The sequence below is a fragment of the Crotalus tigris genome, unplaced genomic scaffold (genome assembly GCF_016545835.1).
Source record: "Crotalus tigris isolate CLP2741 ecotype Arizona unplaced genomic scaffold, ASM1654583v1 scf7180000017666.379230911805:20528666, whole genome shotgun sequence".
Taxonomy (NCBI): Eukaryota; Metazoa; Chordata; class Lepidosauria; order Squamata; family Viperidae; genus Crotalus; species Crotalus tigris.
The window spans coordinates 14,262,501-14,288,789 of record NW_024096552.1 but is presented as its reverse complement, the minus strand read 5'-3'; the positions used below and the strand labels follow the sequence as shown (position 1 = coordinate 14,288,789).

The window sequence follows — 26,289 nt, the reverse complement described above, 5'->3', positions numbered from 1 at the left end:
ACTCCAAGAACTTTATCAGCTTTCACGAACATGCTGTCTTTTGTAAGTGTTGGATTGTAACTGTCATACTTTCCCAAGATTAAACAGAGTCCTATTAGCATTAGGATAGAAGATCACAAAAGGATTTCAGCAGTGTAGGCTGGACTGAAAAGTTGAAAAACAAATCAAAAGTTTGTTAAAACTGAAGGCAATAACAAGTTACTTGTACCAGGAGTAAAGCTCCTTTGTAATCTAATATATCCAGGAAGCACCTCCCACAAAATTACATCTGAATCTGTTTAAACTCAGAACTCAGGGATGTGTCATCCACATTCTGTATTCATTTCCAGTGCAATGTTGAAGAGAAAATGCTACTTTATTTCAAAATGCTAATCCTAGAGACATGATCTAGATGCCATTTAACTTAATCATTGGCTATCTGTGATATACTATCAATGTACTGCAACTAGTGATATTTAACCTGATTGGCTCACACTAATCTCTTATTCAATATATGGTTTACTCAAGTGAAGGCTTGCAGATATCCTCCTGCATTTCTGAATCAATATCATCCAGGATTTGTCTCTTGGTCTTGACAAGCATCTGCCCAATACTAACATAACAGTTCTTTCTACCAATAGTGTTCCTATCTCACCAGCATCATTCCTTGGAATATTGGTGGCCCAAGCAAATGATACTACACAACTTAACAACACTTAATGTTATTCACTCCCTGCATATCTTATAAAGATTATAATATTGTTCCATCTCTTTCTCTCTCTCACCTTGGAAATTCTCCCTTCATCTTTTCTTTTAGAACTTTGCAAGGCTTCTAGATGATGTCTTGCACTATCATAGTCCACTAGTTTCCTGCTCCGCTTTGCAATGCGAATCTGTAAATAATGATATCCAAGTCAAAAATCACAATCACAATCACAATATAATATAATATAATATAATATAATAATATAAAATAAAGAAAAGAACTTTTCTGCTTTAAAAAATATTATGAGGTTCTTCCATCACTTAAAAACTAACCAGGGTGGTGCATGTGAAGTGCAACCAAAGTGACCTAGATTCAAGTCCCCTTTTGTCATTCAGACATCTGAACTATCATCTTCTCTCTCCCTAACATGCCTTGAAAAGTTGTTATGAAATTAAAATGATAAAAGAGAACCACAAATGTAGGGGTTATTTTTATTTTTATTTTAAAAAAACAAAACAAAAACAAAATCCAGGCATATAGATTGTATTTTTTCAAATTGAAAACTTGACTAAAGCAAACACACATTTTCAAAAGCTTGCAGACTTTGTTTCCCCTAGGCTGAACTTCTAAAATTTCATATCATATTTAGCATACATTTTAAAATTTGCTGCCCCAGACTTTATTGAAACATATGAAATCTTCTCCAAAGATAAAAAAATAAAATAAAACCATCACTAAAATATTCGGGTCCTACTTTTCAGCAATGTATATAAATCAACAAAAATAATCAAAAGAATACTTCAGCTGTTAAAAATAGTACTTTTATGGCTATTACCCATTTGTTATAAGGATTAAAATAGTATTACACATAAAACATGCAAAATAATGGAAACATATTCTAGAATAGTCTTAATATTAAAAATGAAACATTTAATTCCAAAATTAGACTCAAACAGAGCAGCAAAATGTTTTAAGAGCATTCATCAATGAAAGGTCTAGGTGTAATAATATATGGGAACGACCTTGGCAGATAGGAGGAAAAGCCACAGACTATGCAATGGTCAGAGAAGAGGCAGCTGAGCCCACAGAAAGAATAGAAGCATAGCAAACATTTCAGAATGGATCCTACCTAGTTTGGACTGTAAAAATTAGGGAGGAAAAATGTATTTTCAGACTTGCAACAATTTGTTAATGTAGCCTTGCAATACAGATGGAGCTAGGATATGCTTCTTGCCTCGCTCTACCTCAAAGTGCTGATACTATAAGACAACTTACTACTTGTCAGATTAAAAAAAACCAAAGACATTAAACACAAAACTCATTGACCTCTCATTAGCTAAATATAGTAATTAAAAGAAAAGAAAGTAAAAAATATACTATTCCAGATTTAGGAGAACATAAAGTAATGTATGCCTTGACAAATGTATGTGGTTAACACGCTAAAGATTTAGTAATCCTAGAACAAAACACTAGTAAATCCCTTTATCAGTTTTGTTCCATTAATGTTCATGACAATCTAGAAAGTTTCTATGCAAAATATTATTGGATAAACCAGAAGAATTGTATAGCCATCCACAAATGGTTTATTTGGACTTAAAACAAATCATCTTCCATTCACAAACACCCCCCACCTCCAAAGAAATAAACGGTATATAAATCAGATTGTGGTATACCATAAAGAAACCCAGATGATTTCAGCTTTGATCTGGCTCAAGAGATAAATATGATACACCTGAAATATAAGACTGCTGTGTGAGTGGGGCAGAATCTCTGCTGCAATTTTCCACTCTTTGGAGTCACAAGAATTGAGTGAACATCAGGCACATTACCAGTCTTATTTAAGTATTTAAAAATTTAGTCACATCTTGTGCAAAGGCAAAACAAAACAATAAAGCCATTTGTCTCCATCCTACCTAGAATCCCCAGACTTATCAACATTTAATGTTAAGGGTAAATTTCTAAGGAAACGCTTTTTAGCCAAAGGGATCAATACCCAATTCTCCTTGTCTGTCTTGTGGTAATTTCTTCTGGAAGAAAGTTTTTATAGAATATTATGATGCATGAATAGAGGCTGGCAAGTCTAAGCTCAAATGATCTGTTTTCCAAATAGAATATTTTTGCTTCTATTTCTAAGTATTTAACCTAAGACACATAGTGGCATGATATACCTTTATATCAGGAAACTGTCCCAAATATGTATCCAAAGTTAGTAGTGACCCATCTACCAGCTTTTGGTGAAAATCTTCCCAAAGCACATCACATTTCTGTAGAGAAAGATGAAATACATTGAAAATATGGATTAAAAAATATATTAACATATACAAACCCAAATAGGTATTTTTATGAACCCCAAAGTCTGAAAATGAAAGAGAAAGTCTGTTTATTTGAATTTTAATAACTCTCACATTTATGTACCTAGCATCATCAAAACAGTAATATGGTTCACTGTTTAGGCCTGACTATATGTTTTTTCAACATTAGGTCAAGAGAGTGGAAAGACTGGTAAGTATTTGGACATTGCTTATAAACTTTCACACTCATTCTTGCTATGTGCTTTCATTTTCTTAAGGAGATCAAAGTTTATCTCCAAAGTCACTTGTTCAAGCATCAAGAGCAGACATGTCAAACACAAGGCTGGGGGCCGGATGCAGCCCGAGAATTGGTTTCATGTGGCCTGTGAAGCCATCCTGGAAACAGTAAAGGAACGGCCCCCACTGCCTTGGCACTGGCCCAGGCCAGCTGGCCAGGAGCCAATGTACAATTTTGTGGTGGCCATCTATGCTGAAACGCATTCAGTCTCCTTCTGACTTTGCCCTGGTACCCATCATGAACAACCTGGCTAAGGACAGCAAGCACAGCAGCAGCAGCCTTGAAGAGGAAGTAAGTGCAGCTGGGCGCCCCCTTGGGGAAGTGGGGCTGGGCTTGGTGCCACGGGTGCTCAAGGGCCAGGTTGGGCATTTGACCTCTGCTGCCCAGGGCTCTGGGCAGCCGGCACCACCATCCAGCCCCCATACATGGCCTGAGAGGAACAGTGAAGCTCCTCCAGTGGACCATGTCTTGGCACTTGCCCTGGTCCCACCTCCTTCTGCCAGAGACCCTCAGATCTGTCCCACTCCTGCCCAGGCCCCCACAGGCACCATTGACACGAACAATGTAGAGTTGGCCATGCTCACCCAGTAGGCCACACCCACTCCCTCCACACCCACCCAGTAGGCCGCACCCACCCTGGCCACACCCACCTGGTCCCCCAAGGGCAACTGCAATGCTGATGCAGCCCTCAATGAAATTGAGTTTGACACCCCTGATCAAGAGGTACACTGAAGGATGTCTAAAAGCTAAAAAGTTTTGTTAATTGCATTGTTGTATCAATTCTTTTTTCAGTAAAAATAGGTCAAATTGTCACCTAAGAACTTCAAAATTAGAAAACACATTGAGATGCTGAAAGTCAATGATATTTTACATTTGTTCGAACATTAGAAGATACTGTCTCTAGGATATATCTTAATTGTGCATTAAATTGTCCTCAACAACTAGTCAGTGAAAAAGACGTTTTGGCACTATCAATGCTTGGTTGTAAAATGATAGCTAATCTCTGTGAAAATCTGTCAGAAAGCTGATACAAACCACATAGCAACTAAATAACTCTATATAGACATTCTTGATGCAGAACTCAAGCCCAATTGAAATACAGAAGCAGGATTATGTTGCTGCTTCAGTCTCTTTTTTTAAAAAAAGTAATTTTATTAAAAATTAAAAATTGAAAGGTTAAAAACTAATACAAACTAAAAACAAAGAAAATTATTAAAAATATAAGGTACAGAAAATAAAAATAGAGAAATAGAAAAGAAAATAATATAGTAAAAAAAGACAAAATATGTAAAGCAATGACTTCTCCCTTCATCATCACAAATATAAACAATTTTAGTAATTTATCACTCGTCTTAAAATACAACTAATGACCTCTTCTTTCCATATCTCAGTTCTTATCTATAAACAAATTCTTAAAGTCTCTTTGTTTCAGTTCAGATTATCAAAAGTTTCAGTCCTGATTATCAAAAGTTAAGGATTACCAGAGATAACAATATATCTATTTTAACCTTAATCAAATAAACCAACTTTATATATTTCCCTTCTATTTTTAGCAATCTTGATCTTTGGCACGTTCACATAATGTCCTAAAACTTAATTTCTTTTCATTTTTTGTCTCTTCTCACAAAGTTCTTCACATCTTTAACATTTTTTGGAAATACAATACATGAAAATAATCTCCCTTTGAGATTATTTGAGAAAGATGGGTCGTTCGAAAATGTGGGAAAAAAACCCAATTAATTAATTGAATATATCTTTTAATTACCAAAATATCATTCAGTTTCTTTTCTATGCCAGAGGATCATCTTTTTCTTTATCATTTTGTATCCTATCATTTTTAACTCTACTTCATTCACTTTCAATTTTGTCAGGTAAAACCTCTTCCTCTACCATAACTTTTTAAAAACATAGTCTATCTATAGAAGCAGACATTCTTACATTTAACTTCTGAGTCCATTATTCAAAAATATAATTTAGTATGTCCAATATTAAAATATTTTGCTTCATTCTGATTTAGTAAGTCAGATTTAAATATGCTTTTCCATTCAGGGTAATCTTTAGTAATCCTTCCAATTGCTAAATCTTTAAACTCACTGGAGACTCCTGTCCTGCAATCTCCTCATAAGGAACAACTATCTGAAGCACTTGTGGGCAATCTCAAGTCCTCTCCTTCAGAAAGGGATTGTGAAGAGCTGGTCTATTTGCCGGCTCTTTATTCTGCCGGCAGTCATTGATTTCAATTTTAGTAGAGCTGCTTTCAATTTGCTATTTCTTCTCTAGAAGTCACTATTGGATTCAGTCTCAATGTCTGGCAATTTAATGTTGAATTAATACACAGAATGTCTGGGGTGGAACTACAATACCCCTCTCTTTGCTTGTAGATCAGTGGTTCTCAACCTGTGGGTCGGGACCCCATTTGGGGTCGAATGAACATTTCACGGGGGTCGCCAAACAACGCAGTCCACCATTTTTTCCCCCTTTTCCTTAGCTGTGCTACTCCCTTTTATTCTATTGGCTTGAATAGAGTCTAATTCTATTGGCTTTCAAAAGCCAATAGGAATTGTCCAGGCTGTCTCTGCCCTGCTTGGCCCGCCAAAAGTCCCATTCTGCAAATGGTGCTGCACCAGTTGAGTAGTCCTCGACTTATGACCGGTTGAGTAGTCCTCGACTTATGACTGGTTGGGGGTCGTGGCATTAAAAAGGTTGAGAGTCACTGTCGTAGATGCTTAGAGAATGTGCAGTTCAGACTAATAAGGGATTGTTTGCAATATGGGGAAAATATTTGCATGATATATCTCAGTGATGGCGAACCTTTTAGAGTGCCCAAAAACAGCCCCACCACCTGCCCGCTTTGCCCACCCCACCCACCCGCAGGGCCACCCACTGCTCCCACAGCCTGCTGCAGCAGATCACCCACTTGGCCTTGTAGTGCCATGGCGGCCACACTCTCCATCCACGCTTTGCATCATCTACGTGCGACAGGGCGCGAGGGCAGAGTCTTGTCCCTTCTGCCTAGCTGCCATGTCCTTGGATGTGCTGCTCTGCACAGGCTGCGCCTGGGGGCGACTCTCCTCTGGGGGGGCCTACTGGTGGGGGGGCCGTGGGGGAGGTGGGGCTAAGGTGGGGGTGCACGTTCCCACAGAGAGGGCTCTGAGTGTCGCCTCTGGCATGCATGCCATAGGTTCACCACCACTGGTATATCTGAACAAGAAACCAAAATCCAAACCTGGAAGTAACACAATGGCTTAAAGATAAGAATAAGCCACATAACTACTATATAGAATAAAATTAAGGCTCCAGGATAGACCCAACGGTAAAGTGCAAAACTAAAGTTGATGCCATTTCTTATAAAACACAGGAAGGAAGAGTTAACGTTTCAGCCGAGATGTACTATAGATTTTCCTTTCAAAATAAAGCCTTTAGGACTGACAGGACCTGAAGGAGAGTGGATGGTTCAAATCAGAAAATCTATAATGAGTTATGGACACATATTAGAAAGATTATATCAAGAGGACTCTTCTTTTTTTTGCTCTAGTTAAGACAGAACTTTCAAAAATCTCTGACATTTATTCACTGATACTCCATGAGTTGAAAGCAATGTGGCAGAGGCCTGTAAATCCTCAGTAGGAGATAGGATGTTAAACTGTTCAGAGATATACAGAATATACAATGGGCATCAGGCAACTTTGGAGAGAAGAGAGGACTATTGGAAACAGATGCAGGCAAATCAACCATAATAGCTGCAGAGTGTTGGTTTTTTTTAAAAAAATGCTCTAAAAGAATGAGTCACAAATGCGAAGAGTGACTGCATCAAAGCTATTTAGTAAACATTTAGCAGTGTTTATATGAGTCTGATGCTTGGCCTTCCCCAAGGCATAAAAAGCAAATATACCATCCACCCATTTGACACCTGCAGTATAGAGTCTCTGCGGCTAGAAAATTGTGCTTTTATGAAGGTGTGAAGATCAGTGAAATATGATAAAAAAAATCTAAACAAATGAAAGAACCAAATATAAAGAATCCAACATGATAAATGAATATCTGATCACTGTGGGAGTTGCAGAGTAGGATTAATACTGTTCCTATTAGTTCATACTGTGCACAAAGGAGGCATCTGCCCAGAAATTGATATGCTTTGCAAGATTTTGCTAGGCTCTGGGCAGGCAGCTATTCCCAGTGCAAGAGGATAAGCCACCAGAAGATGAGCTATATGGGGCAATGAGTCATATAATTCCTCATTTCAGAACCTCAAGTTAAAAAAGGTTCCATTATAATGTGAGACTAAAGATAGTGAAAAGGAAGTAAAAGGAATGATCAGAAGTCCTATGTGGGCAAGAAATACAGAAATACTAATCTCCTTGTCCCCATGCAGACAGTATTTGGAAGTATTTGCCATTTTGAAAATTTTGCTTTTAGTAGCACCATGTTTAATCACAGTAATGTTCAGAATGAGAAGGGTTATTAAATCAGCATACACGTTGTCATCAATTTAAAGATTAGTTGTAAATAAATCAAAATCTTGGCATTTCCTAAATTATCAGGGCTGAATATCTTTTTCTGCATTAATGAGAACATTTCCTGAGCCAAACAACACTTGACTCGAGCCCTATAATAGCAAGCATCTACAGAATGCTTAAAAACTGAAACTTATCTTTAGTTTTATTTATCCTACTGTTATTACTCTTCCTTTTTTAAAACAATGTGTTTTTTTTAAAAAAAACCCTGTTAATTCCTTTTGTTATGTCCTGGGCCTGCAGACGCAGGCTACAACCATTGGCCCGGGCAGACCACGTGGATGCCCGGGACCAGAAAGGCTGTTTGGTCAGCAAGGTACCTTGCAGGCGACTATAAAAGGGAACCGCACCATTTTGTAACCAGTTCTGTTTGGGATACAGAAGACTTGCTTTGTGTTACTCGCTTCATCTCAATGCCTGTGACTCGCAAACAGAACATTGGCAACGAAGGTGCAAGCAAGAACAGAAGAAGAAGATAGGACTCACCAAGGAAGTCCTGAAGCTCGGGGGAAGTTCGGCGTCCGGAATTTGCGACTCTGCCTGCCAGTACAAAATCGCTGGAGGTGAGCTTGGCAGTAGGGACCCCTTCCCAAAAGGTTTGCAGCAAAGGCATTGACGAAGTTAAAGTTTGCTAGGATGTCAAAGATAGGCCAGTTGTCAGAATTCGACACAACTCATCCAGAATACTGGAGTTTTTACGTGGCCCGGGTAGAGAACTAATTTTGGGTGAATCAGATCCAGGAAGATGGCCTCAAAGCTGCTACGTTGCTGTGTGTCTGTGGGCAAGAGACTTTTGATATTGCTGAGAATCTGGTCACCCCAGCACCACTGGAATCAATCACCTACACTGAATTGAAGAGGATGCTTCAAGAGCACTTCGAACCCAAGCTCTCAGCGATTATCTGGTGATACGTGTTCAAGCAGAGGGACCCGAGGCCTGGTGAGTCTGCTGCAGAATTTGTTGCGGCCTTACGACAGACAGCTAGGCCCTGTAAGTTCAAGGACTTGGAAGAGTGACTCAGAGATCGTTTAGTCTGTGGCCTGCGAAGTCGTGAGTTGCAGCAGAAGTTCTTCGCGAAGGAAAACCTCTCATTCCAAGATGCCTTGAGGGAAATTGCAGCCGAAGAAGCAGCTGGCGGAGCTGTGAAGGCCTTGCGGCTAGCCAAGCACCCTCAAGTTCCAGTCACCGTCTATCAAGAGGTCATGAATGAAGACTCTGAACAGGATCCAGAATCGGAAGTGGACCGGCTGCATCAGACTCTGGAGAGAAGGCCTCAAGGAGGAACAGCCCAGTCAGAATCAACCCTTCGGTGCGTCGGGTGTGGAGGCCGCCATCACTGTGCAGACTGCCATTTCCACTCCATCATCTGCAGGGCATGTGGTAGGCAAGGCCACATTGCATCCGTCTGTTTGGGTCATCAGAAAGAACGTTACCCAGAAGCATTGCCTCAGAAAGGTATCAGGGTCCCTAGCCAGAACAGGGTGGGTTTCTGCGCATCACATAGGAGCATTTTTAAAACGGGGATCCACAGGCCACTTAGGAAGAAGCTTCACATCAACGTGAAGTTGCAAGGGGTCCCCTTGTTGATGGAGCTGGACACAGGGTCCTCTCTATCGATCATCTCCCTAGACACCTTTAACAAGGTTTGCAGCAGGAGCGGCCTACGGGTTAAACTCACGCCGTTGAACCTCATCCTCACAGATTTCCAAAATTCCAGAGTCAACATGAGGGGGGAGCCCACGCTCAAGATGCAGCATAGGAATTTTGAAGGGCTGCTAGATGTAGTTGTGGTTGGGGGAGACCGCACGAGCCTTATTGGACTCGACTGGCTTGAGGCCCTTGGGATTCAGGTGACTGGAATAAACAGAATGCAAACGACAGGCCTGGCTGGGGTCTGCAACGAGTTTGCAGATGTGTTTAGTCCAGAACATGGCTCCTACAAAGGTCCTCCTATTTCTCTGAGGCTGGACCCAGCCATAGCCCCATTAGAATCAAGCCATGCTGGGTGCCCTTTGCATTAAAAAGTAAAATAGATGAAGAGCTGGATAAGCTGATTCAGCAAGGCATCTTAGAGCCTGTGGACAGTAGTCCTTGGGAAACCCCCATAGTCATGCCACTGAAGGCCAATGGTGAAGTCCGAATCTGTGCGGACTACAAGTGCATGCTTAACAAAGCACTGCAGCAGCATTTGTACCCAGTACATGTGGTCAGCCACATTCTGGCCTCCCTCAAAGGGTGCTGGATCTTTGCTAAGCTTGACCTGGCTTAGGCCTATCAACAATTGCCAGTTGATCAAGCAACGGCCGAGGCACAAACCATAGTAACCCACAGGGGAGGGCATTCAAGGTAAAAAGACTGCAGTTTGGTGTCAGTGTGGCCCCTGGCATCTTCCAGAGTGTGATGGAGTGAACCCTCCACAATATCCCTGGTGTTTGCCCATACTTTGATTATGTCCTCATCGCTGGGAACTCATCAGACAATTTAGCTGAGAGGCTGAGAGCCATTTTGCTACTTTTCCGCCAAGCGGAGCTGAAGCTAAGGCAAGACAAATGTAAGATTGAGGTTACCTCCATGGAGTTTCTGGGATTCCGCATTGATGCCCAGGGCATCCACCCTGCTGAATCCAAGCTGCAAGCAATTTAGCAGGCCCCAAGTCCCAAATCCAAAGGCGAACTTCAGGCCTTTCTGGGACTGTTAAATTTTTACCACTCATTCCTTCCACACAAAGCTGCAGTGGCTGAGCCGTTACACTGGCTCTTGGACAAACAGGCTCCATGGCAGTGGACACAAGTCCATGAAAAGAGTTTCAAAGAGGTCAAGGCCTTGCTCTCTTCAAATGCGGTCTTAGAGCATTTCAATGAGCAATTGCCGGTGTGCATCGCCTGTGATGCATCCCCTTATGGAATTGGGGTGGTGTTAAGTCACTTGAAGGCAGATGGGGCACAAGTTACAATAGCCTACTACTCTAGGACCCTATCATCAGCTGAACGCAACTACGCACAGATAGATAGGGAAGCCTTAGCTTCACGGTTTTTACAGACCATAAGCCACTGTTGGGTTTGTTCACAACTAGCAAACAAACCCCACAAATAATATCCCCAAGAATGCTGAGATGGTCTATCTTCCTGTCTGCATATGACCATACACTGATTCACAAACCAGGCAAAGACATGGGCCATGCAGATGGCCTCAGCAGATTACCTCTAAAGCAGATAGAGGCAGATCCTGCTCCTGCTCTTCACATTCTTTCCATTCAAGAATTGCCTGAATCTCCCCTCAACACTAGTGACGTGGCTGCAGAAACTGCCACTGATCACACGCTTACATGCGTGCTGACATGGGTGTTGTCAGGATAGCCTGACACATGTCCAGGTGCAGAATTCCAAAGTTTCTGGCAAAGGAAGCACGAGCTTTCCATTTTCAAGGTTGCCTTTTATGGGGTAGCAGGGTAGTGATTCCAACTTCATTGAGGACTAGAGTCTTGCAGTCTCTACATGAGGGACATCCGGGAATAGTCCAGATGAAGGCGTTAGCACGTAGCCATCTTTGGTGGCCTGGGCTCAATAAAGACACCGAGGCTCAGGTCCTGAGATGCCCCAGGCCCCAGTTCATAGGTGGGTGGAGACTCATACCCCTTGGTCGAGGGTCCATATCAACTACGCTGGGCCCTTTCAGGGGCAATTCTTCCTACTCCTCGTGGACAGCCATTCCAAGTGGCTAGAGGTTGTTCCTGTCTCCTTCACTACTTCTGCTAGGACAATCCAGGTGCTGAGAGGAATCTTCGCCTCACATGGTCTTCCAGATGTCCTTGTCTCCGACAACGAACCCCAATTCACATCTTCTGAGTTTCAGGCTTTTCTCCAAGCCAACATGATCCGGCATGCCACATCTGCACCGTTCCATCCAGCTTCCAATGGCCAAGCTGAGCATATGGTGCACACTGCCAAAGATGCTTTAAAGAGGATCACTCACGGCAACTGGCATCACAGGTTAGCTGACTTTCTTCTTTGCCACCACACCACACCGTGCACAGCTACTGGAAAGAGCCCAGCTGAACTCCACTGGGGTCATCACCTCATCATGAAACTGGACAGGTTGCATCCAGACCAGATGGCTTCACAGGTGTCGCAGCTGCGGGCACCTAGGAGACTACAGGTGGGCGATCTGGTCTGAGCAAGGATTATGGACCTGGACATCTCTGGGTGATAGCAGTAGTATGCAAGGTCTCAGGGCCACTGTCATACAAAGTGGCCTTGGAGGATGGTCGTGTAATTTGATGGCACATCGATCAGCTTCACTAGCGTCTGCCCAGCAACTCTTCCGCTCCTGGCTCGGCTCTTGAGGGAGAGGAAGACCACAATCACAATTGTGGACCATAGTCTCTCCATGATGGGGGAGTTTCACAAGGGCCAGAAGGGGGTTTGGCCAACGAGGCAGCTCCTGACTCGGCCATCGGGTCTATGGAACAAGACAGCCAACCGGAACATCAGGGCAATCCATCTACTGGTCTTGGCCTTGCAGAACAGTGTTTCCAAGAGGAGTCCAGTGTGGGCTTGGGGAATACCACCTCACCAAGGAACTCTGGTCTGGAGTTACAGGCTCCAGCCAGTCAGTATAGTGGAGGATCGCCTGAGTCAAGGGGGCATCAAAGTCCTGGTCTGCCAAGCCTGGCAGGCAAGCTCGCAGGCCAGGCACCAACTCCGGCCCCGAGAAGATCAGGGTGGGCCTTACAGGACTATGCAAGGTCCTTGTCAGTTCATGGGCAGGCCTAGTAGTCTGGGTTAAGTAAATGTAGATCAAGAGGAGTGGTGAGTATGGTGGTAGTAAAATTGTAGCTTGTTGCGTATATATGCAATGTAAGCAATGTAACGGAGTGTTGGAGTATTTAAAATAATAACTGTGCCTTATCATTTTATCCAAGGGGGGTGGGGTGTTATGTCCTGGGCCTGCAGACACAGGCTGCAACCATTGGCCCAGGCAGACCACGTGGATGCCAGAAAGGCGGGCATGCGCAAGGCGGGAAAAAGCCCTTGCAACGATTGGCCAACAAAGTACCTTGCAGGGGACTATAAAAGGGACCGCACCATTTTGTAACCAGTTCTGTTGCTGTTTGGAATGCAGAAGACTTGCTTTGTGTTACTCGCTTCGTCTCAATGCCTGTGACTCGCAAACAGAACACCTTTCACTTTCATTTCCAAATTTAACTAATTATTACTTCCACAACTAGTCACTAGACTTTCAACTAGTCATATTGCCCTCATAAATATAAAAATATTTACTTGTTTTCTTTATTTTGGGCAAAACAGTAGTATTAGTAAATTATTTATTTACTTAGTCAATGCATTTTCTCATCTTTTCTTTGGTATTGTCTCATTTCAGTCCCTTTTCTATTCCTTAGCTGTCAAAATAATTCTGTTCTCACTTTGCTTATGTAATGCTCCTCTTTGTATCACTATATTTATTTGTGCTCTTGCACAATCTTTAGAGTCTTCCTAGTTTTGGAAAAAATATGTTGCATAGGCTCTAATACAAATAGTGTACTATCTTCAATGGTACTAGATAAGTGGTTCTCAACCTTTCTAATGCCGCGACCCCATAATACAGTTCCCCATGTTGTGGTGACCCCCAACCACTTATACATCACTGGGTGCCAGGGGCGTGGCCAAAGAAAAGGGGGAAAAATGGTGGACAGCCTTGTTTGGCGACCCCCATGAAATGGTCGTTCGACCCCAAATGGGGTCCCGACCCACAGGTTGAGAACCACTGTACTAGATTGATCTCCAAGCCTTCAAGCAACTCAAGCTCCTATTTTCAACCAAAACCATCAAAAAAGATGAAGGAACCTGTGATCTTCAGGAATAATATTCACAGTGGCTTAAGTGATTTTATGGCACTGAATTGAATCTACTCTTCCAAAATTAGTTGAGGTGCAATAAAAATTAGGCTTTTGCAATAGCAGTTTCTGGGAATTCCTATCTTTAATAATTTCAGTTGATTAAAAGCTCAGTTTTAGGCACTGGTTAAAACTCTTCTTTTGGAAAATCAAGAATAGGATTATTGGAAAGTAAATATGGCTGTATTAATTAATAATCTGTTGTCTTATGCTTTATCATTTAGTTTTATTTTAGTCTTAAATACTTTGCATTCCTTGTAACACAAATTAATATTTAGTCAGAGCAGATTCATTGAAGTTAATGATATTTAAGTTAGGCATTGTTTACTTATCACATGAATTTCACTGTGTCTATTCTAAGCACAATTCAGTCTAAATCTGCAATTTCTTAAATAAATACAATAATTCTTACCTCACCAACCATTTTCACATCTTCTCGACCATACCAATCAGGTTCATATACTTCATGAAGAGACTCTGTAAGCTTTTTGGAAGCATCTTGCATGCCTAAAATTTTTGAGCACAAAGAGTCTGTTGTTCACAACTGTAATTTCAAGGTTGGATTCCATTTGATCTGCCTTTATCAGTGTCATCTCTGAAGTTCATAAACATTCAATAAGGCTACAAAACAGGATTTTGTTAGAATTTATTATTTTGAACATTATTTCAAAAATAATAAAATGATAAAAAATTAGTAATGATTGATGTCAATAACAAATGAGAATACTAAAAAATGAAATGAGGTTGAATATATATATATATATATATATATATATATATATGTAGGTCTTTGGTTGTTCAGGTTTTCTCCCGCGTAAAATTGGAAGTGTCTTGGAGACGTTTCGACGAAGTCTCATTCGTCATCTTCAGGCCGGTGGTTTTGGCTTCGTGCTTCTAGGAGCAATGTGTGGTTGTAGCTGTTTCCTCCTTTTAACTGCCAGTGGGGGTATGAACTGATTGGATGAGAGCTTGGCTGTGTTCTGATTGGATGGAGGTGTGTTCTGATTAGTTAGGAGCTTGGCTGTGCTCTAATTGGCTGGGGGGTTGGCTGTGCTATGATTGGCTGGGGGGTTGGCTACGGAGTTGATTGGCTGGGGAGTGTCTTGGCTACGGAGTTGATCTGTGCTGGGTGGTGGTGTGAGAGAGCATGCAGATAGTGGTTTGTGTGTGTTTTCTTCTGGTATTGTCTATCCAACACATATTTCATCTATAACGGACAAAAATACAAACAAATAGAAGGAGCACCCATGGGATCACCTCTCTCACCTGTCATTGCAAACCTCTACATGGAACACTTTGAAACCCAAGCTCTAGAAAAATCTGAACACAAACCCAAACTCTGGCTCAGATACGTAGACGACACCTTCATAATCTGGCCACATGGGAAAGAAAAACTGGACAACTTCCTCATACACCTCAATAGCCTACAGCCCAAAATACAGTTCACCATGGAAACAGAAGCTAATTACCAACTTCCCTTCCTAGATGTCTTAGTCTACAAGAAATCCAATGGCTCCCTATGACACATCATCTACCAGAAGAAAACACACAAACCGCTATCTGCATGCTCTCTCACACCACCACCCAGCACAGATCAACTCCGTAGCCAAGACACTCATCTCTAGAACAAAACGCTTAGCTGATGAACACCTAAAAACCGAACTACACACTCTCACTAATGTACTTACATCCAATGGATTCCAACGAAATAAGATTACCAAACTAATCCAAAAAGAAACCCCCACTAAAACCCAAGACAGAGAACAAGAAGGCGGCAAAGCCCTCCTCCATTACATAAAAGGCACCACAGACAGAATCAGTAAGATCCTCCACAAACACAACATTAAGACAGCATTCTGCCCAAACAGAAAAATATCCACGATCTTAAGAAACCCCAAAGATAAAATTGAATTAGAAAATCAAGGAGTATATGAAATCCCATGCACCACTTGTCCCACCACATACATCGGACAAACCAACAGAAGAATAAGTGCACGCATTGAAGAACATAAGAACTCAGTCAAAAAAGAGGAACCAACATCTTCCCTGATCCAACACCTTAAAATCACAGGACATGAAATTGACTTTAAAAATACCAGAACCATTGCCAAAAGTGAACATTTTAATAACAGACTAATCAGAGAAGCCATCGAGATAGAAAAACGCCCACGCAGCATGAACAAACGAGATGATACCTCCTGCCTACCAGCCATTTGGAAACCCGCCCTTATTGACAAACGACTCCCTGACACAAAAAATGACACCAGACCCACACTCACAAAAACCACACAGAATGTCACCACCACACATCCACGCAAAAAGCAAACCCAAAGCCACACTGATGATGAGGCACGACCACAAACCAGAAGCCAGACCACAGCTGCATCATTAGCCACTTTAAACCCCTCCAATCCATACATGAAACAAACTGACACCCACCATGAAGATGAGGCACCACCACGAACGCGAAGCCAAAAAATAGCAATGCAGCTCACCATTTTAACCCCCCCGGCAACTCAGACTAACCTGAGCACAACAACGCCCCCACCCAAACAGAACACTCCCCCAGCCAATCAGAGCACAGCCAACCCCCCATCCAATCAGAGCACAGCCAACCCCCCAGCCAATCAGAGCACAGCCAAGCTCCTAACCAATCAGAACACACCCCCATCCAATCAGAACACAGCCAAGCTCTCATCCAATCAGTTCATACCCCCACTGGCAGTTAAAAGGAGGAAGTAGCTACAACCACACATTGCTCCTAGAAGCACGAAGCTGAAAGCACCAGACTGAAGATGACAAATGAGACTTCGTCGAAACGTCGCCAAGACACTTCCAATTTTACGTGGGAGAAAACCCGAATAACCAAAGACCTACATATATATATATATATAATCACTTCTTATTTAGCTATTCTGTCTTTGTTTTATTGCCAGTATAAATGGAGTTATGCTTAGCAGAAAACTCATTTATATGGAGTTCTTTTTTTTTGCGTATTTTCTGCTGACTCCAAGTTTTGTCTGGATTCAATCATGGAAGAAAACTTTAAATGTAATTACACACATTGGATGGACAAAGGTAAATAGGTTAAGGAAACAGCTCTGTTGTTTGCTTTCTTTACAACTGCATAAAATTCCAGTTCAAAACATACAGCTCAAACCTATCTGGTTTCTTTCATATGGAATTTGATGAAAAATAGCTCTTATAGAATAGAGCTGATAGAAATAGAGTGTACTTAGATTTTCAGTGATATAAATCGTAGAAACAATCAAATTCTAAGCCATAATTTATTATAGAACAATTGTCAGTTTAAAAATTAGCTAAAAATATGACTATTCAGGACAAACAGACTTTGGCTGAGTTGACTGGTTTTGAAACTGTTGATAAGACAAAATATTTGGGGGTCACTTTATCTGTTTCTAATGCAAAATTGTTTAAGAATAATTATGAAAGGCTGTGGGCCAGTGTACAGAAGGACTTGAGGAATTGGGAGAAGTTACAGTTATCTCTCATGGGACGAATTGCAGTGATTAAAATGAATGTCCTGCCCAAATTTCTCTTTTTGTTTCAAATGTTACCTATTTTAAAGAACGAGGTTAATTTGAATGAATGGCAGAAAGGTATTAACAAATTTATTTGGGCAGGGAAAAAACCAAGGGTAAAGTTTAAAATTATGCAGGACTTCCGTGAGAGAGGTGGACTCAAGGTACCGAATTTGAAATTATATTATGATGCAGTGGTTTTTACGTTAATTAGTGATTGGGTAAACTTAACAAATTCAGAGATACTCCATTTGGAGGGATGGGATTTACTTCTTTGGTTGGCATGCCTATTTAATATTTAATAAAAAAGTGGATCGGGCTTTTAAATCTCATATTTTAAGGATTTCTCTACTTAGAGTCTGGAGGAAATATTATAAAAGTGATTTTAAAATACCATTATGGGCCATACCTTGGCATGCGATAGAGGGGATAAAGAGAGGTGTTAAAATGGATACGGTGTCTTATACACAATTACTTAGATGGGATGGTCTAAATTGGCAGTTAAAATCTTTGGAAGATTTGTTACATGAAAATATTATGGATCGTAATTTAGGTTTGCTTAGAGAAGATCAAAATCTTTTCAAGCAAGTAAAGGATCAAAGACAAACTCATATTAAAAGAATTTATGGGGTGCTAGTGGAACTGGATTCAGAATCAGAATTAATTAAAGATTGTATGATTAAATGGGCGCAGAATTTTGGTGAACCAGTTCTACTGGATACCTGGGAAACTATCTGGGTGAGAAATGTTAAGTTTACACAAGCCCAGAATTTAAGGGAGAATTTTTATAAAATGTTTTATAGATGGCACCTTGATCCACAAAAGATGTCTCTCATGTATCCTGACTTACAGCCTAAATGTTGGAGATGTGGCTGTTTGGATGCCACTTATTATCATATTTGGTGGTCGTGTAAAAATATAAAAGCTTTTTGGATTAAGATATGGTGGAACATTCAGAGAATTTTTAGAAAGAGGGTAAAATTTACTCCACAATTGTTTTTGCTTGGTATTGTTACTGATTGTGATGCTAAGGAGGTTATATTGATGTTGAATTTGATTACAGCCGCAAGGCTGCTAGTAGGTCAATATTGGAAGAAGGAATCTTTGCCTACTTTGCAAGAGTGGTTTTTTAAAGTATCTTATTTGGCGGAAATGGCAAAGATTTCGGCTTTCTTAAAAGAGCAAATGCAAGAGAAATTTTTTGCTGTATGGGAAAAATGGATAAATTTTATACAATTTAAATTGGATATGAAAAAATACCATTTAGCTTTTTTATAACTTGTATAAAAACTCTACTTTTTTTTCTTTGCTTTGCTTTTTTTTTAAATATTTTTTTCTTTTTAAGGTTTATAATTCTTTATTCATATATATTTTGTTCTTAATTATCTTATAATTTTGTTAATTTCTTTTAATTAAGCCTATATTCTGCTCTGGGAAGCTCGGGGGGGAGGGAGGGGGTGATTTGGGAGGGGTTGGGGGAGGGTTGTATTGTTTTGTTTTGTTTTTTTGTCTTATTGTAGTTGTCATTGTTTTTTTTCTGTCTTTGTAAAAGTTTTTAAAACATTTTCAATAAAAAAAAATTGGATCATTTCATAGTTCTTTTAATCTGTTGTTTCAGGAGGATCCTCATCTGAAGGATCATTTTTTAAAAACATTTTTGCTACTGTGATGCCCCCCCCCCTTGATTTTTGGCTCATCTATTACTTTTAGTCCTTGAGCTTCTTCTTCAGTGGCCTCTCTCTTCTAAACTTCTCTCCATACTTGTCTAAAACCATTTTGATATCTTTCTTCACTCCATGCCCCTTGCTTTTTCAAGTCTATAAGGACAAACCTGCCTGGCCGATTTTGAAAAATATAATCAGTATTGGACCTGATGAAAGATCACCAAGAAATACCCGGTTGTAGGCCAACCACTTCCATATTTTTGCCTCCACACTCAACTCCAGGCAAACATTTTGGTCACATCATAGAGTGGGCATCTGCAACCACGTACTTGTCAGAACCATAAGGAAGGATTTCAGTGTGCCTTTCACAGTGCGGGATTTCTTTCATCATCACCTTTTCTCCCCCTTGCTAATACAAAGCATTTATGAGTACCCTTTTATCTTTTTTTTTAATATTGGAATACCAGTAATATGCTATTAGCCCAGTGTGATTTCATACCTTTCTATTCAGATGTGAATCTAACTGGGTTCAAATGGAGATTCTTCCAGTGTAAAAGGATATTAGAATATCATTGACTGATTAATTGATTGATTGATTAATTCATTCATTCTCATTTTTAAACTGCTCATCTCCCTCAAAGAGTAATTATTTACTTTTTGTATTTAATCAAAACATACAGAATCAGATATAGTACTGAGGTAATTTCTGGGGGAAAAGACAAATAAAAGATATCCTTCTGTTCCACTTCTTTATTTTTCATCACTGATTATAACATATAGACAAAGTATTATTAGGACAAATACTTTTAAAATTTTTGCTCACTTATTAAATTCTGCCAGGTTTCCAGCTATTGTGAAGTGAGCAATAAATTTGGGGCTCCTGAAAGTAAAGTAAATTGCAGAAGAAATGCAGCCCATATTAGGTTGCTTTACCTATAGTTAGCTGAAAGAATATCATGTTTCTAAAAAGGGAAGGAAAATAAATTCTTTGTTAAGAAAATGGGCATTAAGACAGCATGCCAGAAAAAAAAACCTCTAACAGGAGGAAAAACAAAACAAAAAAATCTATCTGAATTTTGTTAGGTCTTGCCTTGTCCACTTAGGGAAAAAATATCTCCATGAGCTCTTTGGTAAATTAAATGAAACTATACACTAAACTGATGAACATTAAGCTCCTCATCTTATTCAAACTTGGAGAAAGTCAGAGGGATGACTATTTTTTAATATTTCTGAACAATGCCAATTCAATGGCTGGATATACTGTACTTTATCCAACTAGCAGTTAAATATATGACCTAAATCTTACAAAGTGAAAAATTGGAAAGTCAGAGATCTTCCCATTAGGAAATACTTCGGTACTGTGCAAAAGTGATAAGCAGTTGTATAAATATGCTGTAAATTAAGAATGCTTTCAGAAATAGAAGTGTTAATAGTTTGTTTTTATCAATTAACAAAATGGAAAGTAAATGAAACATCCAAATTAAATCAATATTGTATGCCCACTCTTTGCCTTCAAAACAGCATCAATTCATACGCTTGCACAAGTCAGGGATTCTGTAGGATTAGAGTGAGGTGGATTAACCAATTATATCAAGCAGGTGCTAATGATCATCAATTTCACATATAGGTTATTAATTGAAATAGTAACAACTATGTAGGAGGTTTAAACTCGCCCAGGAACAGCCAAACTTTTCTTGGGTGAAGTTCTGAAAGACAGTTTCATGTTACAGGTCATACACCATAGCAACACTGAGCACAGAAACAAGACAAAAGGTATACAATGATACTGCATCAGCAAGGTCTCGCCCAGGCAATGGTTTCAAAGCAGGCTGGGATATCAAGGTGTGCTGTTCAAACTCTTGAAAAAGCACAAAGAAATGGGCAATGTTGAGGATCGTAGACACAGTGGCTGACCAGGAAATTAATGCAGATAAAACACCACATCGTGCTTACTTTCCTTCAACAATGGAAGATGTCCAGCAGTGCTATCAGCACAGAACTGGTGGAAACCAATGGGACCCCCCATCTACTGTACAGTACAGTACACCCATCTACTGTCTGGAGAAATCTGGCCAGAAGTGGTCTTCATAGAAGAATTGCAGCCAAAAAGCCATACCTTTGACATGGAAACAAGGCTAAGTGATTCAACTGTACACAAAAACATAGGATCTGGAGTGCAAAAAAAAAATGGCAGGACATGCTCTGGACTGATGAGTCAAAATTTGAAAAATTTGGCTACAGCAGGAGGCAGTCTGCTTGCTGAAGGGCTGTATGGAGAGTGATACAATAGTAAGTGTCTGCAGGCAACAGTGTGGCATAGTGGAAGATCCTTGCAAATTTGGGACTGCATTTCTGCAAATGGAGTTGGAGATTTGGTCAAGACCAATGGTGTCCTCAGTGCTGAGAAATACAGGTAGATACTTATCCATGATGCAATACTATCAGGGAGGTGTGTGATTGGTCCCAAATTTATTCTGCAGCAAGACAATGGCCCCAAATATATAGCCAATGTCATTCAGAACTATCTTCAGCATAAAGGAAAACCAGAAGTCCTGGAAATGATAATTTGGCCCCCAGGGAGCCTTGATCTCAACATCATCAAGTCTGTTTGGGATTACATGAAGGGTTTCATGCAGCCTACATCCAAAGAAGATGTAGAAGATATTTGGATCGTGAAGGAACTTTTTTGAGTTCCTTCAAAAACTGTATGCTAGTGTACTTAGAAGAATTGATGCTGTTGTGAATATTGATTTGGTTTGGATTTCTCTTCTATACACTTACTTTCCACTTTGCTAGTTGATAAAAATAAACTATTAATATCTCTATTTCTGAAAGCATTCTTAATCTACAGCATTTTTGCACAACTGCCTAACATTTTTGCACAGAACTGTATATGTGGGTTTATATTTGGGGAGACTGCTGCAGTTTAGAACAATAATGACCTTTCTCACTGAGCTGATTCTTATATCTCATGCGAACTAGCAGTTTCATTCTTCTATTAGACTCAGTTTGATAGGCCATTGGCGACACCTGGAGAAAATAACTTCACAAGCTTCACAAAGAAATAGTTAAATTTTACATTTAAAATTTGCAGCAAAAATCTAAAATGTATTGTTTTCATTGCAATTACCTTTAATTGCAGCTAAATATCCTCTAAGCTCTTTTTGAAGTCTGGAACCTTCTGTCTGAAATACAAAATAGAAATAAAATAAAAATCTGTAACCAATTCAGATCCACAAAGAACTGAATTCCCATATGTGATTATTATATATATATTATATGCAGTACACAGCTGTATAAATATAGTGTAACAGACAAATTTAATCTCTTAAAAAACTAAAATAAGGAAAATGTTCTCTGGCAAGCAGCTAAAAATCCCCACATATATACCAAGTGATTCTATTATGTAGCTAGTTTCTATACTATAATGCAAAAACAATTTTCTACAATATACTAGGCTTCAATGCAAGTCATTTGATGTCTATGGAGATTCTCAATCATCCAGGTCATGGTTGTCCCAAAGGTGCTTTTCAAAAGACAAGTGGACTTTCTTGGTTTTTTTCCTTGAAAATTTTTGCTTCTCATCCAAGAAATGGAATGTTGCCCTTGAAACGCACTTTTGGGATAAGTTATTTGATGTTTTTGGTTCTGCTCCTTGCAACTATGAAGGAACTGACATGCCCAGAAGATCCAAAATGCATGGTGTACTGCACGGTATTGTACTCTAGTGGAGATCCAATAAAGGTATAGTGGTTAAACATATTGGACTACTGTGTTACGCAAAAATAACACTCGGTCTTATATTTTTTTTGCCTCCAAAAGAGACCGGGGCATGTCTTATTTTTCCCCCTGACACCTGCCTCATGGCGGCAGCACCAACCACCCCATCCAGCAGGAGCCCACGTGACTGCTGAGCCACTTCTGTGGCCACTCGTGACAGGAGGCCACGTAGCCCGCTGTGCCGTGCTGCCACCATGAGATGAGGCAGGTGGAGGAGAGGGTAGAACTGTCCCAAGCATCCCATAGACACCCAAACACTTTTTGCCCAGAGGGAGACTGGATCCTTCATCTACTTGCAAATGAGGCAGTTGTAAACTGAGGGGTTTGCTCCATTTCCAACTATCCCATCTGCAAGCAGACAAAACTTCCAGTCTCCGTCATTTCTCTGTCCAGGCAAAAAGTGTTTGGGCGCCAATGGGGGGCCGGAAACTGAGCGATTCACCGTTGGCTCCTATGCACTTGCTGCTGCTTATGCTGGCCATGCCCACTTCCCAGTCTTATTTTTGGGGTAGGGCTTATATTAGGCCCACCCCCCAAAAAATCAGGCTAGGGCGTATTTTCAAGGTGGGTGTTATTTTCAGGGAAACACAGTAGCAATGGGGAGATCCAAGTTCTAATCCTCTCTTAGGAATGGAAATTGGAAATCATGCAAAGACATTAACTGTATAAAACCTGTACTCAACTTAGTTCTGAGAGGAAATTTTTCATATGTTTGTCCAATCCAATCCAGATAGTCTTCAACTTACAAGCACAATTGAGCCCCAAATTTATATTGCTAAGTGATAAATTGGTTAAATGAGTTTTGTCCCATTTTATGACCTCACTTGCCACATTTGTTAAGTGAATCACTGCAGTTGTTAAGTTAGTAACATGGTTGTTAAGTGAATCTGCCCCCCATTGACTTTGCTTGTCAAAATGTTGCAAATGGTGATCACATGACTCTGGGACACTGCAACTGTCATAAACATGAACCACTTGTTGAGCATTCAAATATAAATCACATGACCATGGGGATGCTGCAACAGTCATAAATATGAAAAATGTGCTGTTGTAACTTTGAATGGTCATTAAATTATTGTAAGTTGAGGACCACCTGTACCATTTTCTCTCTCCCAGCCAAAGGAAAGGTTCTGTTAATCAAGGTCTACTTAAAACAAACCCAGAAGTATTTAAAAAGAGAAAAAATAGACATCAAAGCATGAATTACTGTACCTTTATTCTGAATATGTTAGGAGCAAATATTTCAAGTATTCTCATGAGTATAGACCAAAAAAATGATAATTTGCTTTTGAGGTCAGTAAATACAGAGTTATTATGGAAAGTTCAAAACTTTTAGGCAAAGATCATCTCTTTGTTTAATATATAACAGCAGAGAACTACAACATATCTGTAATCAACAGCAAATTCAGTCATAAGTACTTATATTTTAATCACATTTTTTTTTTTGTTCAGGCTTTCGAAAACTGCTCCCATAATATTAAACACAACTTTAACCTCAAATCTTGATACTTTGTTTGGTTGGATCTATTCCTTTGGGTCTTAAAAAAATAGAAAGTAAACTCAATGGGTAATAAATAAATCTACAATGCAAAGAGTACTGCATGTTCTACTTAACAGATAAATTAATTATAAACATTTTGAGTATGTAATATTGCCCAACATTTACTTTCAAAATATAATTAGTTACAAGAAGGTGATTTCCTGTAACTTAAAGCAATGTGTGAATTTCACCATCAGTTAAAGATCATGATCTAAGACTTGAAGGTCTATCATTATCTTTTCATGATCTATGTTCTAATTTAATAATCCTTAGACTTGTTAAGTGGTCAAACTTTGTATTGTATTCATGTAATAATTTTGTAGATACTCCATGACACTGAGGTCTAAGAATGGGATCTTGCTTAGGGTTTCCAAGGGAAATAAGGATGTTTTTAGATCAACTGTTGGGCCGCAACCCACTACCAGGCCGTGCCTGATTGAGAACTGGGCCTCTAAAGCAGCAAGCAAACATGTGAAGCTTCATTTGTGCATGCGTAGGATTTTGGTGGTGCGTGGAAACAATTCCTTCCCCTCCCCCCACTGGCTAAACCACCTAAGCCACTGCTACTGCTGGTCCACAAAACTAAAAAGGTTGGGAATCTTTGTTTTAGATCACAACAAATATTAAGTCAAGACTTTCCCTCAGGATTTCAAGGATTTTCCCCATAATTAATGCTACATTTAAGTATGATTTGAGGGAAGCATCTCTTAACATAATATTTACGCTGATGCCTTGAAAAGTGGACAATAGAGGAAGCTGTTAGAAAAGTCCACAATTAATCTTTTTCAAACATTGCCTGAGCATATATTTCCATTGAAATGCTTCAGTTGGCTTGAATCATGAAATGCATTCTGGAAACATCAGAAGAGCCTAATCAGAGAGCCTCCTTAAACAAGTTGTTTAACAAACACTCACAAATCAATTGTGTTTGGTTGGCTAAAGAGAAACAATTGAAATAAAATACAATTAGTACAGGCTGTAAAACACAGATAGGCTCCATGACCCTTTTTTAAACAAGAAAAGAAAGCCATTAAATTAAGGTATTTGGCAGTTCTGTCATCTGCTGGATTAAATACAAGTATGACTGTTTGATTAATGTATTTAGGGGGCTGTTTTCATTTGTACCAAATTCTAACATGTAATGCATTCCAGTCTAACATGTAATGCATTCCAGTCACGTTACAATGAATGGCTCCATCTCATTCTTTCCTTAAGAACCATGGGAATTGTTTCACTATTCACTAAAAAAAAGAAAGCTAATAATAAAGCAGAGGAAACAGCGTTAGTACTAACAATAATGATCATTACTGCACAATTGGAACTCAAGAAGTTATTAAGAAACTGCAGTTAGACTGGGCATTTTACAGCTCCTGAGCACATCTGGCCCTTTGGCTGACCCTGTACAGCTCCCATGAGATCAACTGGAAATTAGAAATCAAATATAAATAAGTTTATTGTAGGTAGCGGGAGAAGAAGCTGAACTGGGTCCAGCTTTGCACAGTCACCATGCATTCCTTCAGTTGGCAGGTAGCTCAGGAGGGCGAGGAGAGTGAGTGCTTTTCTGGGCCTGTGCAATGTTTGCCCCTAACCAACCTGAGATAATGGCAGCAGTCACTGCGTGAGGGGAGCCAGACTTGGCCACCCACTATCGTTTTGGTCAAAGTATGGGCAAGTGGGTGGAGGGTAGCCAATAGCTATTGGTTTGCCTTCCACAACAGTCTTAGTTCCTCATGTGGCTCCTTGGAAAAGTTAATTGCCCATTCCTGAATTAGACCAATGCTGAGAACAAGACCAATACTGTCCAGGGGAATGTAAACATTTGATGATGATGATGAGGAGGAGGAGGAGAAGGAGAAGGAGGAAGAGGAGATGACAAAAATGCCAAATCTAATCTGAACATCTGGCTGACTATGCAAATGACCCATAATAATTGGTCAATTGTAAAAGGTAACTTTATTCAGAACAGCTTACATACTGTGACAATATCTCTAACACCATCAAACGTGAAGCTCCTCATCATGTGAGGATGAATAGGTTAGGATTTAGTCCAGAGAAATGTAGATTTCTACATTAGATTATCT

At 39.9% G+C, this 26,289-nt stretch overlaps 1 protein-coding gene across 8 annotated transcripts in view; it reads right to left on the bottom strand.

Moving 5' to 3' along the window:
* The window catches only part of AMPH (amphiphysin), a 118,046-nt gene that overhangs the window by 53,559 nt on the left and 38,198 nt on the right, over window positions 1-26,289 (bottom strand). For all 8 annotated transcript variants that reach the window (XM_039336741.1, XM_039336743.1, XM_039336745.1 and 5 more), the window contains exons 3-6: window positions 22,019-22,073; window positions 14,095-14,189; window positions 2,854-2,949; window positions 765-872 (exon numbers count right to left, since the gene is read on the bottom strand). In XM_039336741.1, the coding sequence (XP_039192675.1) occupies window positions 765-872; window positions 2,854-2,949; window positions 14,095-14,189; window positions 22,019-22,073 (354 nt within the window). The remainder of the gene's footprint in view (window positions 1-764; window positions 873-2,853; window positions 2,950-14,094; window positions 14,190-22,018; window positions 22,074-26,289) is intronic.